This window comes from Coloeus monedula, assembly GCF_965178545.1.
Source record: "Coloeus monedula genome assembly, chromosome: 9".
Lineage (NCBI taxonomy): Eukaryota > Metazoa > Chordata > Aves > Passeriformes > Corvidae > Coloeus > Coloeus monedula.
Genome location: NC_138789.1, coordinates 26,691,554 through 26,710,555, shown reverse-complemented (window position 1 = coordinate 26,710,555; position 19,002 = coordinate 26,691,554). Strand labels below are relative to the sequence as shown.

Sequence of the window (19,002 nt, the reverse complement as noted above, 5' to 3'; positions counted from 1 at the left end):
TTAATAGTCTGTTACCAGGAAGTAGCCCCATTTGATTCTCAAACACAGCAAATAAAGTCTTCCCACTCACCACTCGTATCATGAGGAAATGGCTACAAGCATTAGTAAAGGCACTGTGTTAACTGTTCAAGGGAACAGGTACACCTTTAGCAGCTTTCTGTCACTTCAGGTAAAGACTGAGATGAGCTTACTGAGAACTCTTACTAAGCTTGACTGCTGTTGACATTACACAGTTACAATCCTCTGAAAAGCAAGTTATCTTTCAAAGAATGTCATTAAGTAAACCTCATTTTTAGTTAAAGACAGACTTTGTACTCCTTGATGAGTGCACTCACAATCTTGCCAGATGTTCTCATGTTTAAAAACAAGAAAAAACACAACAAAAAACCCCACCAAAAAGAAAAAAAAAAAAAACAAAAAGGAAAAAACCCCAATCATATAATCTTTAGTGAATTTTATTCAGACTTTTGGTGTGATTATTGTTTCCTGATGTATTATTTCCTGCATCTTCCCAAATTATCACCTTCCTTTCTTTGTTTAAATGAGCAAGAACAATTATGCTAAGTTTTAAAATAAGTTTTAAAATACAGCTTTTCAGCTTAAAACTAGAACAACACATTACAGGAGCAAAGCCTTCAGGCTTACATATGAAAAGCATGCCTCTCCCCTGCTAGCTTATTTCATACTTCCAGGATAGGGTATTGCTTACACTTACTGTGCTAAATTAAAAAGACCCCGGGAGAACCTGGAAGCTGAGATACCCAAAGGAAGAGCAAAGGGAAGTAGGTTTCTGAGCCTCTGAACCTGATCTGTCCCATCCAACCAATGTGCTCAGACTTTTCTGTTGTGCTGATGTATTTGGTTGTCCAAGCCAGTGGGACATCAGCTGCATTAGTTGTACACAGAGCACAGAAGCAAACACCACTGTGCAATTCAGCTCCACAGAAAGACCCGTCCTCCCAGAAGAAAAAGAGTGGAAATCAAGAGGCTTTAAAAGGCAGGAATTCAAGTTCTACATACCAGACAGAGCACAGAATACTTGCAAGTTTTCTTTCCAACCTTGGTAAGAAACATGATCTATTGATAGAGGGTCTACCCATGCTGTATGATTTAGATATGGCAATAAAAGAACTTTATGGTTATTAGTAGACAGCTTTATTAAAATACAGTCTTTTCCACTCAATTTAACAACCCAGTTGGTGACTGCAGGTTACTTAAAGCCTCCCACTTCATTTTTTGTGTCTCTAAAAGCTGTTATAGTGGAAAGGCTACAAGCAGTTGAGGCACAATCAGTTCTGATAAAAATTCAAGTTTCAAGAGGTAAGTGTGACAACTTAGTAAGAAAGCTTACTGCAAGAGTGCAAATGGAACCACTCTTCCATGTTTAAAATTATTGCATGTATTTTTTTTAAAATCAAACAGTTCAAGAGTGGCATCACAGTACTGTAGTCCGCCTGAACGCTCATGGAACACAGGTGTTCCAAGTTCATTAACTCAGTAAGAATGCTTTTTATTTTAGATTATGTGTTTCAAGAACACATGGATCTGTTACTTAATTTGACATAGTGAATGTTTGTATTTCCTGAAATACATTCAAGGTCTTTAACTGATTTCTTTAAAATAGATAGAAATTTCCTAGTGAATCTAACAGTATTCAAGTTCAATGAAGATACATGAAGTCAATTAAGCTGGGCAGTTTCAGCCATGCTGAACACTGATTAGTATGTCAATTAGACACAATCTGCATTTTACTCTGCAACTGTGAAGTGTTCCAATGTCTTTATGTCTAACTACCAATTTTCTTCCCCTTTAAAACATTAAAGATATCTTCTAGTGACTTGTGTATACACTGAAGGAATTCTTTACCATTCCTAGCTGGGTAAGAGGAAACATTACAACCTATCCAGTCGTCATGTACCTGATACCCTAATCCAAAGCCATCAGCCACCACAGGGCCAAACCCTCCTAACTGCACAGCTGGGCTCACCAAGGTGCTGGTAGAAATGATGTTGTGATTAAGGCGAGCGTAGGCTTGGTCTTGATAGAAATCCGGCAGTGGCAGCCCCTTGGATAAGGCTAAATAGCGCAGGCTGAAGAGATGCCGGTCAAACCCCTGGCCTGGAGAAATAAAACAACAGGTATGAGAGAGATGGCTGACTTCTGTGGGAAGTAAACTCACCTCGGTCACAAAAGAGGTCTGTAGAACTGGGTTTATTTTTGTACTGGTAGGAAATATTTTTCAGACTTTTCATGCCCGTATCCTAGGGAAACAGGGCCTGCTTGTTTTAGTGCAAGCCTCACCCAGGATCAGGAGAGTACACAAAGGTGCAGTGTTAACAGACAATTTTAATAATACATTATATTCTTTGATTAACTATTTATCTGAACATAGCCAAGTTATTTAATGCAGAAAAAGGTTTTCCTAAAATTTATGAATCTAAAGAGGAAGAGCATCTTGCACCAACAAAAGGAGGCAAATTTTAGACTCTATGGGATAATATTCAACAGTCAATTTTACTGCTGTCAATTTTAATGCTTCTGGGAAGGACAGTTAAAAAGAAAGCATTTAGAAAAATGCCAGGAGTAGAACAGCCAAAAATGAGTTTGATTTGGAACTTGTTAAAGCCTTTATTCCCTGCAGAGATAAGACAGTACCTCCTCAGACTTAAAGCCAAAGTTCTTGGTTGCCCTGAGGAGTTCAACATGCACTAAGTATATGAAATCCTCAAACAGTGCAACTGCTCTAAGGACAAAAACTAAAGCATAAAAAATTCTCAACACATGAAAGGTGCTGTGGGAAGCATAGAGGCATTCCTCTCCATCAAGGAATGAGTGTTAGAGAATGCACTTTAAACTGCAGCCTTCTGCTATTGTTTTTGTCAAGTTTACATTAGACCTCCATCAACATTAAATTATTTAGTTGCAAATATTTACAGCAACCTTAATAGACATTTTAGTGCAAAGGCAGGAGTGTTTGATGAATCGCTACTTACCCATAGCAGCCTCTTTTGTCAAACGGCCATGGTACTTGGAGCACTCCACTATCAACTTCTGCAGCTCTTCTGTGCTGTGTTTGGAGAGTTCCTTGACAAAGGCTTCTGAGCATTTCTTTGTATGGACAGTGGCAGGACGTATGGTTTCTGTACGGCCGTGTTTGAAAGCTGCAGTGCTGCAAGACTCGTACGTAGCAACAGTCTGGTCGTACTGGCGAAGGAAAGCCATCTGGAAGGCCAGCTGAGCCACAGCATCTGGGCTCACCTTCTTCTGCTTTAGAAGCTCCTTGCCCCCTTCTTGGAACTGAATTAGGTTAAGAGAAAGTGATTCCACAGTGGCGTCAAACTTCTGTTTGGCTTTGGTAATCCCTGCTTTTAAGGCATCATTCAGCTTAAAGTCAAGTTTCTGCACTGCTCTAGAAGAGTCAACTGAAGCAGGCTGGGACTGGGGGCTGATGGCTGGTGTGGTGGTGCTATCTTTAAAAACCTCATTCTGGAACCTGAGCACAGCCACACCATCTCCCCAGGAATGTTCAAAATTAATTCCTGCAGTGCCATCCTTAGTTATGATAAGATTAAAGGATTTGTCATACCAGCGATTTGCAGCATCTCCATGCAACATAGTGTGGGACACGTGCACAAAGTCTTTAACAGGAAAATCATCGAAACTTAAACAAAACATGGCAGAGTCTACTTTTTGAAGAGCTTCTTCATTGCTGTTTTCCAGTAGATTCTTCCTCAGCAATGCCCATGTATCTCGGTTTTCACTGGAGAGGTAGCCAAGAGGGAAGGCCGGGGCCGGACTGTTGTCACTAAGGATGTATTTCAAGTGTGCTTGTATTTCTGAAGGTTTCAGCATGTTTCCATCTCTATCAATAACATCAAACACGTAAAAATTTCCATTTCTCAACACTAGCAAATGTTTTGCCTTTTCATCTGTATAAAGCTCATCTTTGTTGAGCTTAGGAAGCCGTGTAGAATTGAAAAGCCTGAAGTACTGGGACATATCTAGAGGGTAAGCATTGACCATGTAGGCACCAAACCAAGAAATTGAAGAAGGCACAAACCGGATAATTTTTTTAAAGATCTCAGTGTCACTTTTTTCTGGATTGAGGTGAAAAACCTCTGGTTCAAGGTAACCAGCCCTGAAGGTCTTCATAAAACGTATGGCAGAAACAGTCATGTTCGTAGCTCGTATGAGCTGATCGTTGTATTCCGGTTTCGGATCAGGATTAAAAGACATAAATGCATTAAAATTCAAAACAACAGGCTCACGTGCTTTTAGATACATGTCAAACCAGGGACCTGAAAATTGAGAGTTGAGAAAGAAGTCAGAATATAAAATCAGCTTCCTGAGTCAGACCAGAGGGTCGTGTAATCCAACAGTGATCATGAATGAACACACACCGAAGTGCCTTTTAATAAGACAAACATATGCAGTAATTCACCCAAGGCTTCTCCCAACCCCCATTATGAAGAAGGATACTGTTGGCTAATCATAAAAATACTGGGTTTGGAATATTCCATATCATGGGTGTCCATGTCATTAGCAACAAGGGCCCACCTCCCTGTTTTCTATATGGCTCAATGATAAACCTTAACTCCCAGGACATACAGTGCAGCTCCCCAGCTTTATATTTTGGGGCACACCTTACGTTTGGAGTGGTTCATGCCTTTACCTACTCTTGAACGATTAATTTCTGCAATTCTCTGTCACTGAGTGCATCTCACTGAGGTTAAACCTTCTACCTGGACAGTAAGAAGGGCAACGTGTAGGTCCAGGAACTAAGTTACAAATTTAATTACGGATTCCCACAGGTGAGTAAGTAACACTCATCTACAGCTTCAAAACCACATCAGTCATCGTCACGTAGCCTTTTAACCCCAGACCTGAAAGTCCAGGGTGGAGGCAACTCTACATACTTTCAGAAACCAATTTCAAGTGGAACAGGTCTTTTGTGAGGCCTAAAGAAGAAAAATAACTAATCAAAAAGCAATACAGACACCCCACCATTCATGGACAAAAAGGAGCATACTGATTAGCATTGATGAACAACATAAAGCCACCACTTAAAACCCAAGATGTTGTTCAAAGCGAATGGAAAGTAAAATATAACAAACCAAACAGCAGTTTTTGTGAAATAATGTGGTATTCTCTACAGAATGAGTGGTAGCTAACACTCTAACAGGCAGTCTCAACAGACAGCAAGCATAGAAGTGCATTCACTAGGCAACAGGGAATCTTCTACTTCCATAGGTATTTGACTATTTCCACCTCTGCTGCTGTCTAATACTTTCATGAGCAGACACTTGTACATGGAAGCAATAATAAAGCAGATAATCAAAAGGCTACATGCATGGTCTCCCTCTCCTGATTTGTTTCTATTTATTCTCATTTTCCTATTTCTGGCACTCCTTTTCTTTGGCTCTCTAAAAGAATATAGTTTTGTACTTTTAAGGGCTTTTAAGTCCCAAGTAATGACCACTTCTGCCTCCCAAACTTAGTTACACTCTGTGACCCCTCCCCTCCCTCAGAGTTCAGTTTTCTTGCTAAATAACATGGAATTATTTGGAAATTATTGCTTTAGTTTCCTTAAGTGAAATGCTAGATAAGCTCCTCTTTAACCTAAACCCTATAAACTCATGAAAAAATACTATTGTTCCAGTATCTATCTACCCAGAATTCTGGTAGAATACATGAAGTTAGATAATGAGCATTCTTCTTTCCACCAGCCTCTGAAATTGCTCAAATATACCCAAAGAGAGTGCTCACAGCAGGTTATTTCAAGTTTCTGGATTTCTTAAAGCTTCAGCCTAGTATATTTATGGCATTATGAGCTGTTATGAAGCATGATGATTTACAGACTCATCCTACACCCAGCAGGCCACCATACCTGTAATGTAACTTGTATGTTTGTTCTGATTGTCTTGAGCAACCAGTTGTTCATGCAGCTCTCTTCCAATTCCCTTTTCAAAGGCATGAGCGAGTTCCTCAGTCTTCCTACAGCAATCAAGAAAAGAGTCAAAAAGCTGTCACAAGTCACTCTTGTTATGTGTAACATTTGGCTTTGGAGCAGAACATGACACTGCAATATGTGTTTGTGCATACCTGAACTGGTCATCATTTAAAAGAGGTTTCTGGGCATTCAGGTATCTCGTAATTGTATCTTCTAGCTTGGGAACTGGCAGTCTGAAGGAAGTGGAACACAGAGATGTTCACTTGATGAGCAAGGGCATGACTGAAGCCTGTGTTTCTTACACAGTCATCTCTCTTTGCCTCCTTTCTTTCACATCCTTCCTTATACTATTATATATACTATACATATAGATACATATACACACACTATACCATACTATATATACTATTACACTGTATATATGTATTTGGATAATGCTTCTGCATACATATTATCCAAATGCCTCAGAAGTTTCTTGTGGAATAAGAGAAGCGAAGGACTAGATGGGCATCAGTCAGCACACCATAATGTTCTTGGGAAGAAAGGCAGAAAACCAACTTGACAGTCTTGTTACAAAGGTATGGCAGTGATGGGAGCTAATCCCTTACAGGGAACAGAGTGCCATAAACAGCTGCTAAGAGAGGCAGTTCTATAGAAGGAATAGTTCGGTTGCCGGCCCCGTTCGGCCTCCCCCTCACAGCTGCGTGCTGGACATCTCTTTCTCACAAATTTCCTATTCGGTATCTTTGTCAACTTCCTCTGAGCCTAAGTTTTGCTTTCTATAGCATAATCCTGTTACATCCCGGAGGTTATTTTGCCCGCCAGGGGGATGTTTCAGTTGCAGGCTTGTAACCACATCTACACTGTGAAAGCCGAGCCCGTTCCTCTGCAGACAGCGGGAAGCGCGCACCGAGAGAGCCGCGCACCGCGGCGCCCAGGGCGGACATTCCCACTGCCCTCTCCTCACAGCGGACACCCCGGGCCGCCGCCGCCGCCCCCTTCCCGCGCCCCCCGGAGCGGCGGGCTCCGCCGTACCTGGGCAGGCTCTTCTGGTAGTGCATGGTGGGCACGATGCTGCGGTGCAGGAACTCGGCGGCGCCCGCGCCGCTGTAGCCGCGCCGCCCCGGGGCCGCCCGCAGCAGCTGCCGCGCCGCCATGATGCGCGTCAGGCCCGCGCCGAGCCCGGCCCCGCCCGCCGCCCGCGGGGCCCGCCCGCCGCCGGCGCTGCCCCGGGAACGAACGGGAAAAGCCGAGCGTTTTCTATTATTCCATTCCAAAAATCCATTGGATACGTGCTGCTAAGGTAGCAAAGTTACCAGGGTGTTGGGACGGTTCAACATCATGTGTGTATGTAAATCTTCTTACATACACACTAGTAAAACTTTCTGATTCATTAATAAAATTCTCTGCAATCCTCTTCTTTTTATGTTCAACATACAGACTCCACGTATTTTTTCTTTTACTTTTTCCTTTTTTTTTTTTTTTTTTTTTTTTGTGTATCCGTATGTCCTACCGACTACACAGGATTGAGATCCTGCCCCCAAAAAGAACAGTTTAATCTCTCCCGAGGTTTTTTTTTCCACTCATGTGTGAGCATGTAACAACAAATAACTTTATCACGGCATAAAATGTAACAGTGTAAAAACACAACCTTGTTGTACTGTATGAAATATTTTCCATAAAAACATTGAATAGTTTTAGAATATCCCAGAAACTACAGAAATGCTTTTTTAAGAATGCATGGCATGCAAATGATTATGGTGGTGTATTTTTATCAGACACTCACTAGCATAAAAATCAGCGTTGGGATTGAATGCGAACACAGCAAAGGAAAGGAAAGCAATCCCTGTGGCTTAGTCTGATAATCCTCTGAAAGTAAATTGGCCCTACTCTAATCAACATAGTGGTTGGAAGAAAAGTGAAATCATTTCACTTGCAAGATAATAAATGCCAAATGACAGAAGGTGTCCCTGCGTGTTGCACTCTGGCTATTTCCTGTTTGATGCATGTCTCTCATGCTGCTCATTCAGCCTTTTTTTTTTTTTTGCAATGAAAACAAAAACCCCAAGCCTGCTTTAATTAATGAAGTCCAGTTTCACCTAGCTTGCCCTGCTGTGATAGTCCTGTTCAAAATGTTACCTGCTCTGCCCTTTGGGAAAATTGCTCTGTTCCCTGTTTGAATGCTGACTTGCAGGGTTCCCTTTATAGGTTTGGGTATCCAGACCCCAAACTGGGGAGGCTGAAGAATGCATCACCTTTCCCCCAGGAGTGTCACTTTGTTTTGAACTAGTCTTGTTTTAGAAATACTACTGCATTCTGTTCTAATTTTCCAGAGCCCCCTAATCTTCTTCCAGGCTCTTAATGATGTAGTTGATAATAGGATTGTTGGTATTAATTTGGAACAATAATGCCAGCTGCTTGCTTGGTGGCTATTGGCAGAGGGGTGACCTTGCAGGTCAGCTAAGCAGAACTGGAAGTGCTTTGATCTGATCTATACAGAGCCAGATCTGTGCACCCGAACAAGAGAAGCGAGTGAATTCTCTCCCCATGGGATGCTGATTCTTCTCCAAAGAGCAGGGAGGACAGCATGGCGGTGGCCCTGGATGCAATCCTCGCTCGGATCAAGGATGTTTGTAAAAGGAATGGTTTGCTCATCCTCTCGGTGTTGTCCGTCACCATCGGCTGCCTCCTGGGATTCTTCCTGCGGACGAGGCGACTCTCCCAGCAGGTAAGAGTGGCTCGCAGTGTGTGCAGAGGAAATGCCAGACTTACATAACAAAAGACATATGTAACTTGGGGAACTTCAGGGTGCGCTTTTGAAGGTAGAAGTCGTGTGTACGTGTTTGCTAAGATTGTTTGATTTAATCTGTTTGTCAATCTACATTGTTCTTTGGGTCTTTTCACATATTCTCAAACAATAGATTAGCAAAGGGTTCTGGTCTCTCAGACACCTGGCAAGCGTAGCAGGAGCACATCAGAATGTTGGAGGTATGGATGATAATAATGGACATTTAAGCTACATGAAACGTAGCATTTAATGTAGGCCTGCAAAAACTGGTAATGAAATAGGATTTTATACTATTTTGGAACACATATAGTTAAAGAAAACACCAGGAATATTTTTCAGTATCAGATGCACAGGGGTGCAGGTGTTTATGTTACACCAATGGTGTTTCATATTAATACATTTTAGATTTCCCATCATTAGCAGAACATGTTACTGAAGTCACTTGGGGAATTCTCTCCCAGCATACTTCAACTAAGCTCTTTGCTGGTGCTCATTTCTGTTGTATCCATCAGACAGCAACATGCATTAATAAATGCACTGTTGAGCACAAAATAGAAATCTCAGTTTAAAAATATGGCATTCAGTAAATGCAACTAAATTAAACCAATTTTGTGTTCTGCTACTGCAAACCACTATCTGTCTAAACATTGTTTGTGTCCAAACCGTAGCTTCAAACATGTTAGGAAAACACACAAAATGCAGAATGGAGAGATTATTCAGGGCAACTGGTTAACAGTAGTTCCAAGAGATGGCACATTTCAGTTTTGTCTGCCTTTGTAAAGGAATGAACAATGCAGTGTGTTTATTGAATAAGAATGCATTATGTAATCTAATTAATTTTAAAATTATCTTTTAAAGCCTGCGATCTTTGCCACCTTATCTTTGCACCAAAGGTGCAGATTTTAGCAATGTTATCTGATCCACAGCTCTAGCAGCACTTGTGAAGAGAGTCTGTCTTTAGCTCAAAATAATAAGCATCTCTCCATGTATTTCCAGGAAATTAGTTACTTCCAGTTTCCTGGTGAGTTATTGATGAGGATGCTGAAAATGCTGATTCTCCCTCTGGTTGTCTCAAGGTAAGTGAAGACAATGATTTCTCCAATAACTTTTGAAGTTTCTTAAATGAGATTTGTCATCACACTGGTTTAGTTGTGACTGAAGTAAGTGGCAGTACCAGAGGCATCACTGCCTGCTGTACATTCATAATTTTAGTGGAGCCATGAACATGTTTTTTAATTGATAGGATCATTTCTGCCATACCTCATACAGGTATTACTTGCTTTAAAATTAATGTGTTGGGTTTTTTGAATTATTTTTCTTTTTCCCTTGGAATGGGAGCACTTTTTCCTTCAAGCTACTTAGAAGTTAAATATATGGAATAAATAACCCACCTTATCAAAAAGCCTGCCTTAAATCTAAACAATTGAAATAATACACTATACAAATAAGATGAAAAAGCACAGTTAATTCAGTGTCCTGCATTTTGAGTGTGCTGTAGTATGATGACTATTGAAAAAAGCCTGTGTCTCCAGTGAGCTAATAATATATAGCTGGAAGTGAAAATTATTTCTTAGTATATTAAAGGTAGGACATTTGGTGGTGGCATTTTATTGGTAGCAGAATTCATGATCTCGATGCTGGCACTGACTGGTGCATGGTAGCTGCCTTTGCTGTGGGAGGATGTAACTTAGGGCAGGCTTTTCTCTAAGTTTGACTGTCTTCCCACTGACTGCAGTCACAAAAACACACCAGTTAGATGGCCAAAAACTCCCTCATGTGCCCAAGGCTGAGAGGTTATTAAAGAGATGGAAAGTAACAAAGCTAACTTTACCAGAGCTGAGAAAAAATTACTGCAATATCTCGTTCCACTTCTGGAACCTAATACATACACCAAGACTTCATCTTCCACTTTGAGAAAAAAGCAAGTTTCTAGTCTTCAGATCACTAAGAGTTGCCAAAAATGAACATGATTAACAGCACTAATTGTATTTTTAAATCACCTACCCTTATATCTGCCTTCTCATGGTTTTTCACAGAACAAAGCTGAGTCATGGTGCTTTGGGACCGAAACTGGTTTTATGACCATGGACTCACACTTGGTCCTGGCCCATGCATCTAGAAAACACCAAGCCAAAACATTTTTTGAGAGGTGAGAGTCTTCCAAAGAAAACAAGAGTCTTACATGAGGAAGTGGCATAGTAAGGAGGACAGAAAAGGGTTGGAGCAGACTTACATGTCCTTCCCTAAAATGTGTAGTTCTTTAGGTCCTCTTGTATATTTAGAGATGTTAGGAAGCACAGCAGCACGGTAGGAAAGAACTGCTCTGGCACAACCTGTGATGGCTCTAAGTTGCCTGAAGAAGTGACACCTCTGAGCCTCACTGTCACAGCAGCTGCACTGTGTTCTCTGAGGAGGAAAGAGAAGAAACTTTACAAACTTTCAAAGAGGTTAAATTCTCCTTGCAAGACAGTGTGAGTCCATCTCCCTGTATAACAAACTAGCAGTGCCTGCTATTACAAACTAAAATGGCAGGGTTTGCAAGAAAAAAACACTCCAGATATAATGACATTCTTGTACAGTTTGGGCTTTTTTGGCTGGTTGTCTTTTAGGGTTTTTTTTATAACAAGCACAGTATTTTCCACACACGCATTTCATAAAATCAGTAAACCAGTACTCTGTATTTTTACCAATCTGCATGCACATTTAAACTACATTTCTTTGTGCATTTGGAATATCCTCAGCCTGTCCTGCCAGAGCAATGGCATTTAAATTATCTTTTCAATTACTCTCTATTATTCTTTACAAAAGCCAGGAGCACAGCACCATAAAAAGAATTCTAAATATTGCTCTCCTAGTTGAAATTAATACAAGTTTTTCTTTGAACACAGAAGTAAAGAAATTACTTGTAAAGAAAAGGAAAGGTGAAAAAGGAAGATTAAAAGAGGGACTTAGTGCAAACTACTCTGTTTCCAAGTCCAGAGCTTATTTTGAAGGGTTGTGGCAGAAGTAAAAAAGTGGCAACTGCATGGGTCAGAAGATTGACAATGGACTAGAAAATCTTGCACTTACAGACCACTAGCACAAATCCAGCATTAAACAGAAATGGCTGAAAATTTGTACTCCCCCTCTTGACCTTATTTTTAGAGAGTTAAAACAGGAGCTTTGTAGATAGTATCCACTGGGAATGAGGAAATTATGATAGTCAGGTATCCCTGAATGGTGTTTATTTTAAAAGTTCCTTGGACGCAGAGGAAATCTGTCAAACAACAGGAGACTATTTCTTTGATGTACAGTTTCTTGTTTTCCTGTACTTTGTCCTGCTCCTGGAATTGCTCTATCCCAGAGCTCCTGTACCTGTTTCCCATGTCTCCTATCACCTGTGGTCTTACTTTTTCTTTTCCCACAGACAGGAAAATCTTGGAAAGGCAAACACCACCCACGAGTCTGTCAGTTTGAGCCCTGTATGAGCTTTTGTTTTTGTTATGGCATGGACCTTCATTAAGGGTGGGGGTTGATACTACTTCAGTTATCTGGTTACATAAACATAAAGCTTCATAGCATCATAAAACAACTTTTTAAAAAGCATATATTTATTGCACCCATCCTCTGCCTGAGGCTTAGTCCTGCTCATACCTATTAGTAACCCCTGTGTGTAGAGTTTGTTTTTCTCAGCTGTGAGAACAGGTACCCACACAACACTTCTGTTAGCAAGATAAAGAAAAAAACCTGAGACAAATAGTCTGACAGTTCATGTCTGCCTAAGGGATACTCAATACTGGAGTCTTAGAAGATCAAATTTTAGACCCTGTAGTTACTAGATGTGCACTTCTTACTTTATGTATAAACACAGGATACTGCTGTTAAACCTGGGAACTAAAATATTTACAGAGCTCAGAGAGAATAGGAGCCAAATCTGAATTCATAGTTACACATTTAGACACTGGCCAAGCTCTTACTGCAGCTGGACAAGGAGATGTTCTCACCAAGCCTGAAAGATCAGCTGCAGAAGATCTGAAGTTCCCTGATTTCTCTTTGGGACAGAGGCTTCGATGCTCATTTGACAGGGGCAATGCAAATAGTGTATTTTCTTCCTTATGCGCAAAATGTTTCAACCTTCAACACATCTCAGGTTTTCCAGCAGGCACGCACACAGTTTGCCATGCGTCCTGCCCTGAGAGTGCTGTTTATCAAACCCTTCAGGCAGATCCCGCTGCTCAGGTTTGTTAAACCCCCTTTCCTTGCCCCTCCGGCATTCCCGGCGCGGCCGGAGGTTGGGGTTGTGATAACTGTAATGCACCCTGCGGCCACCAGGCGGCTCTGCTGGGATCCCCAGGAACGACGCCTCGCTCCCCGCGCCCGATCCTTCCCCGCATCCCGGGGACTGCGGGTGCCACTGCCCGGGTTCCTGCATCCCGGGGATTGCCGGTACCACTGCCCGGGTTCCTGCATCCCGGCGATTGCCGGTACCACTGCCCGGGTTCCTGCATCCCGGCGATTGCCGGTGCCACTGCCCGGGTTCCTGCATCCCGGCGATTGCCGGTACCACTGCCTGGAAACCCCGCATCCCGGCGATTGCCGGTACCACTGCCCGGGTTCCTGCATCCCGGGGACTGCCGGTGCCACTGCCCGGGTTCCTGCATCCCGGCGATTGCCGGTACCACTGCCCGGGTTCCTGCATCCCGGCGATTGCCGGTACCACTGCCCGGGTTCCTGCATCCCGGCGATTGCCGGTACCACTGCCTGGAAACCCCGCATCCCGGCGATTGCCGGTACCACTGCCCGGGTTCCTGCATCCCGGGGACTGCCGGTGCCACTGCCCGGGTTCCTGCATCCCGGCGATTGCCGGTACCACTGCCCGGGTTCCTTCATCCCGGCGATTGCCGGTACCACTGCCCGGGTTCCTGCATCCCGGGGACTGCCGGTGCCACTGCCCGGGTTCCTGCATCCCGGGGACTGCCGGTACCACTGCCCGGGTTCCTTCATCCCGGCGATTGCCGGTACCACTGCCCGGGTTCCTGCATCCCGGCGATTGCCGGTACCACTGCCCGGGTTCCTTCATCCCGGCGATTGCCGGTGCCACTGCCCGGGAAACCCCGCATCCCGGCGATTGCCGGTGCCACTGTCCGGGTTCCTTCATTCCGGGGATTCCCGGTGCCACTGCCCGGGAAACCCCGCATCCCGGCGATTGCCGGTACCATTGCCCGGGTTCCTGCATCCCTGCGATTGCCGGTGCCACTGTCCGGGTTCCTGCATCCCGGGGATTGCCGGTGCCACTACCTACTCAGAAAGTAATAAACCTTCCACTTTCTTTCACTGTGGTTAATTATAAACTTCCACAGACACACACACATACGGGATTCCTTCACCTGCTTCCATGACAAATTGATTGGCAGAGATACCTGTGCATCACTCGAGTTTCTCAACTTCTTAAATGCTTGAAGTAATCAAATGTGATGTCAATGTCTTTGTGCTCTGCACGACACAAAAGACTGGGAAAGGAACAAAACCACAACTTTCCTCTTAATATCTTCTCACATTTGCTAAAGACAGTATAAACCCTCTGACCTGCTCCTGTCTGTGCCAGCTCCAGTGCAGACCATGCTGGTGGGTACTGTGCCACAACTCATGCACTGTCACCTTCCTTCAGAGCATCCTTGTCCTTGTGCCCATTCCCTGCCCCAACATCTTCAGCTCATGTTACCACCTTTGTACTGATCAGTTCTCAGTGAGCCAAACTTGATTTTCAGTAAGCATGAATGCATTGATTTAAGCTTTTTGTGGAGGCTGGTACCGAAACCTGATCTGTCATCATTTCATAGTTTTGAAGAATAGTACTGGACTGGAATAATATGGAAAAATTTACCACTGCTGAGGCATTTCTAATGCTGCTGTTTGGCATGGATTCCTTCCAGTAGGCCAAGAATTCACACTGGCATTTTCCCCAGAATGGAAATGCAACTCTCCCTTTCTGTTCAAAATGCAGAGGTGCTGGTGAGCCCACAGGGGAGGAGGAGGTCTGGCTCCCAGCACTGCTTTGCTGTGGGCAGGCAGGGCCACCACATGCACCTAACATGAGCTGCAAAATGTGTGTGCTGCAGACCTGTGAGGAAGGTTGGAGAAGAGGCAGGGCTCTCAGCCCCTGGTTCTTTTTCAAGTTAATTCTAGAAGTCCACACATTCTTTCTCTCCTGTATATGTAAAGTTTCACAGACCTTACAGGAACACAACTCTCTCTGAATTAACGTGTTATTAGTATGGGCTCTCACACACGCAGTGTTTGACTGCATGAGCTTTGGTTGTTCAGAAAAGCAGGCTAAAGCCAGAGTTACACAGGTTTGTACCAGCTGAACCTCCCCAGTTCTCTTTGTCCTATATGTCTACCTAGATATGTAAGATAAAGTTGCATCCTTTATTCCAGCACCCTCCTTGTTTATATGATTAAGCTTTTATCAGCAAAGAGCTATAGGGCTGAGTTTTCTAAGACTGTGATTAGCAATAAGCAGTGAGAGTGCTTCTGGGAAAGAATTGTGAGGGCAGACTTGAATGGTTCAGCTGTTGTAACAGGCTGGTTACCCCAGTGAATATTCCCTTTGGAAAAAGCAGTTTTGTTTTTTAAGCTTAGGAAGATTATTATATTTTGTATTTACTACCAACCATTTTCTAGAGGCTTAAGAAATACTGAGTAGCAGAGATTCGATTCTTTTCCATGAGCAGATCTTGTTAAAGAAATATTATTCCCTTTATAGTAAAAACTAAAGAACTGATTTGACCTGTATTTTTTAAATTACAAAGCTTGTTCCAGAGAGTGTGTTGTGCCTAGTACAAACAAGTGTATGCTAATAAATTTTTTTATTTATTTGAAGGCCCATTTGGGGGGTAGTAATAAATATTAGTTACTATTGTGGCTTTGTTGATGAATTAGATACAATATTCTAAATATTGTGTTGTCTTTCTTTAAGGGGATTCCTGTCCATAATGCCATCAGTTCTGGTAATCCTTCATCCTTCTGCTCACATTCCCAAGTTGGTGATTCTTACTCGTGCTCTTAAAGCCTAGTACTTAATTAGAAACTACTCTTTTTAGTACCCTTTTCCCCATATTTTTTTTCTCTGATTTGGGGAACATGCTGGCATTTCAACATCCCACCAATGACAAATATTGCTCATTGTGTCCTAGTGGAATTCTGTCATTGTTCAGCTGTACTGGGCCATAGCAAATGTTGCCTTTCAGAACTCCTTAATTACCCCTGAAGAGTTCACAGTGGTGTAAGGTGTGCAAGAGGAGATGCTGTGGGCGCAGGCAGCTGGGCAGTCCCTTATGCTGCCATCCCAGCTGGGCAGCCTTGGGCCGGATGAGGCTGGATGGTGTCGGATCAGGCTGGCTGGTGTTGGATGGTGCTGGATGGTGTTGGATGGTGCTGGATGGTGTTGGATGGTGCTGGCTGCTGTTGGATGGCACTGGATGGTGCCGGTTGGTGTCGGATGGTGCCGGCTGGTGTCAGATGGTGCTGGTTGGTGTCAGATGGTGCTGGTTGGTGCTGGCTGGTGTCAGATGGTGCTGGTTGGTGCTGGCTAGTATCAGATGGTGCTGGCTGGTGTCAGATGGTGCTGGCTGGTGCTGGCTAGTATCAGATGGTGCTGGCTGGTGTCAGATGGTGCTGGCTGGTGTCAGATGGTGCTGGCTGGTGCTGGCTAGTATCAGATGGTGCTGGCTGGTGTCAGATCGGGCTGGCTGGTGTCAGATCGAGCTGGCTGGTGTCAGATTGGGCTGGCTGGTGTCAGATGGTGCTGGTTGGTGCTGGCTGGTGTCAGATGGTGTTGGCTGGTGTCAGATTGGGCTGGCTGGTGCTGGAAGCAGCACAACCGCATTAGCGCGGCTTTGCACCCAAGTTCCTGCGAAGGACGTATGTGGCTGCAGGGCTCCCATCCCTGCCCTGGCAGCTCAGAGCAAGGGCACAGCCATGCATGGCTTCAGTGGCTGTGCACACATCCCCAGAGTACCTCGCAGCAACAGCATATTTATTCTCTGGGAGTTAAAACAAGGCTGTGGGACAGACCATTGGCCTGGGTAGGTTGTGTTGGGCACTGTTTGTTTGCTCTCAGCTGTAGATGAAGCTGGCAATAAACCACATACTGGAGGTTGTTTGACTGTTTTACTACTTAAACTCACCACTTGTTAGAGATGAAAAGTTTGACCCAAAATCTCCAAGACCTGTACTGCAATTGGCAATCTAAACCTTTTATCATGATTATAAACCACTGTCTGATCAGTATAATATCCATTCGGAAGGAAAACAGATGTCTAAAAGGCTATGAATTTTTTTTTCTATTTATGATTATATTTAAATAAAGAGGGCAGCCAAAATTAATTAGCTCAATAGTGCTGGTTTTATGTGAATGAGAATTTGCGCAGTATGGTTTCTTCTAATACATCCCTGGTACCAAGAGGTATTTTCCATGTTGTCTTGACACATAATTTACCTGAAGACTAAATGGGAAAGGGTGGATAACATAAGGTTCTGGTCAGTTTTGGCTTGGCCTTTTCTGCTATGTATGAATGAAACCATTCACCTAAATACCATCCACTCTGTTCTTACCCTTGTGCTGCTGCCAGACTGGGTTGTATTTGAAAGACAAGTAGATGTGGCACTTGGGGACATGGTTTAGTGGGACTTGGCAGTGCCGGGGCAAGGAACTGTGGGGTATGCCCAGCCCCTGCCCTGGAGAGAGGCCTGCTGAGATAAGGAGATTGCATAACCCCCCAGCAAGATCCCCTTGGAAAAGGCAGCACTTCTTGGTGAGGGTGAGAGAAAACAAGAACCATGATCCTCTGGGAGACTCTGTGTAGATTCTTTGCAACCCATTGGCTTCCACTCTCTCACACCCACCCTTGTATCCCTATAAGATCTACCCTTCTCCCCCTTTGAGTTCGGAGAGCTCGTCCCTAGCCTCCCCTTCCCGGGGTGCGGACTAATAAAGCTGCCTGACGCGGAGCTGCTAAACGAGCCTCTCGTCTCTCTCCTCCCGGTCCAGCCTGGGGTTTGCCTCACAGAACAAGAGCTGAAATCACTCTCGCTGAAATGCCTAGAGAGCTGACAGCCTGCTGAGACAGGCTCCTTTCTGCGAAGGCACCCCGGCGGCTGAGGGAACGCCGTAGACCTCTGGAAGACTCCCTTACGGGACACCCTCTCGGGGTCGGTCCCGGCTTCCTGGGTCTGAGCCACAGTCCCCAACCCAGCCGCAATAAGGAACAGTTGGGCTTGATGATCTTAGAGGTCTTTTTCAACCTAAACAATTTTATGGTTCTGTAATCCACTGCAATCAAATTTATGTACTGTATTATCTAGTAGTGATGTGCTGAGCAGCTGCAAAACGCTGCCTCTGGGTCTCTGAAGAGCGTGCTCAGAAAAATGTTTCATAAAGTACCAAGGCAGATGTATCTTCCCATAGAATGAAATTGCTTTGGAAACACAGGGCTTTTTTTCTTCACATTATTGGACTCTGGACTTTCCCCTCTGTCTCACCTGTGATGGAAAAATATTGGCACTGAGGAACAGGTCTTCCCCAACAGGGGAGGGTAAACCTTCTGCTGGGTTAGTATGGGGAAATCTGTGGGGTACCTGAATGATAACATAAAGTGTGTATAGAGCCCCATTTCTGCACTACCTGTAATGTGTATCACTGTAATGTAAATAATAATAAAAGTACATTTCACCCCAGTGAGAACAAGCTGTTAGCCCTTTCCTAGGATATATCATCTCAAGTCTGTATTGTGGAGAAAGTGTAGAGAAGTGAGTTTTAAGGAGATGACTAGAGGGAATAAATATATTTATTTTCAGAGTGAAAAGCAAAACTACTTGGATGAAACTGAAAGAGAAGGATTACCCAAGGGTAAGAAGAACCAGTCAGAAAGCAATCTCACTTGACACCATTATACTATTTTCAGTTCTCCTTATTGCTATTATATTGCAGAACTGGTGTCGGATTACCCCAAAAAGTCCTCATTTGAGATGCTTCAGCTTGTAGAGGAAAATTTTTATCCCTCCTCCATGTCTCAGACATATTCAGAAGTTTCTCCACATTATCATCTGGAACATTATCAAAGTTCTTAGCTGTGTTTAGGAACAGTAAGTCTAATGGTCAGATCCAATACTGTTTTCTAGTGTTTTCTTTTGTTTGTGCAACCCAGAGGTCCAGACTGTTTCAGTGAAAAATGACATGTTGCAATTACACATCATAATGACAAAACTGGACCAACTCAGTACC

The 19,002-nt window shown here is 43.6% G+C and overlaps 2 protein-coding genes across 2 annotated transcripts in view; one reads left to right on the top strand and one right to left on the bottom strand.

Moving 5' to 3' along the window:
• Positions 1-439: 439 nt before the first annotated feature.
• CPT2 (carnitine palmitoyltransferase 2) lies at positions 440-7,131 on the bottom strand. The gene is made up of 5 exons (XM_082287638.1): positions 6,986-7,131; positions 6,103-6,183; positions 5,888-5,994; positions 2,994-4,298; positions 440-2,118 (listed from the first exon to the last, which is right to left on the bottom strand). Exons 1-5 carry the CDS (start codon positions 7,105-7,107, stop codon positions 1,787-1,789), a joined length of 1,947 nt encoding a protein of 648 aa, XP_082143764.1. The 5' UTR covers positions 7,108-7,131; the 3' UTR covers positions 440-1,786.
• A 1,406-nt stretch (positions 7,132-8,537) lies between these two features.
• SLC1A7 (solute carrier family 1 member 7) overlaps positions 8,538-19,002 on the top strand; it is a gene marked incomplete at both ends in the record, with an annotated part of 50,612 nt that continues 40,147 nt past the window's right edge. The window contains 2 exons of the mRNA XM_082286834.1: positions 8,538-8,678; positions 9,735-9,814. Coding sequence (XP_082142960.1) covers positions 8,538-8,678; positions 9,735-9,814 — 221 coding nt within the window. The remainder of the gene's footprint in view (positions 8,679-9,734; positions 9,815-19,002) is intronic.

What these genes read in the sequence shown, in the direction of transcription:
- CPT2 (XM_082287638.1), bottom strand. Translation starts at nt 7,107, where the DNA reads ATGGCGGCGCGGCAGCTGCTGCGGGCGGCCCCGGGGCGGCGCGGCTAC. An exon ending in TACCAGAAGAGCCTGCCCAG is followed by an intron (nt 6,184 to 6,985) that starts GTACGGCGGAGC and finishes CACTTCCTTCAG; the next exon opens with ACTGCCAGTTCCCAAGCTAG. An exon ending in GACAAAAGAGGCTGCTATGG is followed by an intron (nt 2,119 to 2,993) that starts GTAAGTAGCGAT and finishes TTATTTCTCCAG; the next exon opens with GCCAGGGGTTTGACCGGCAT.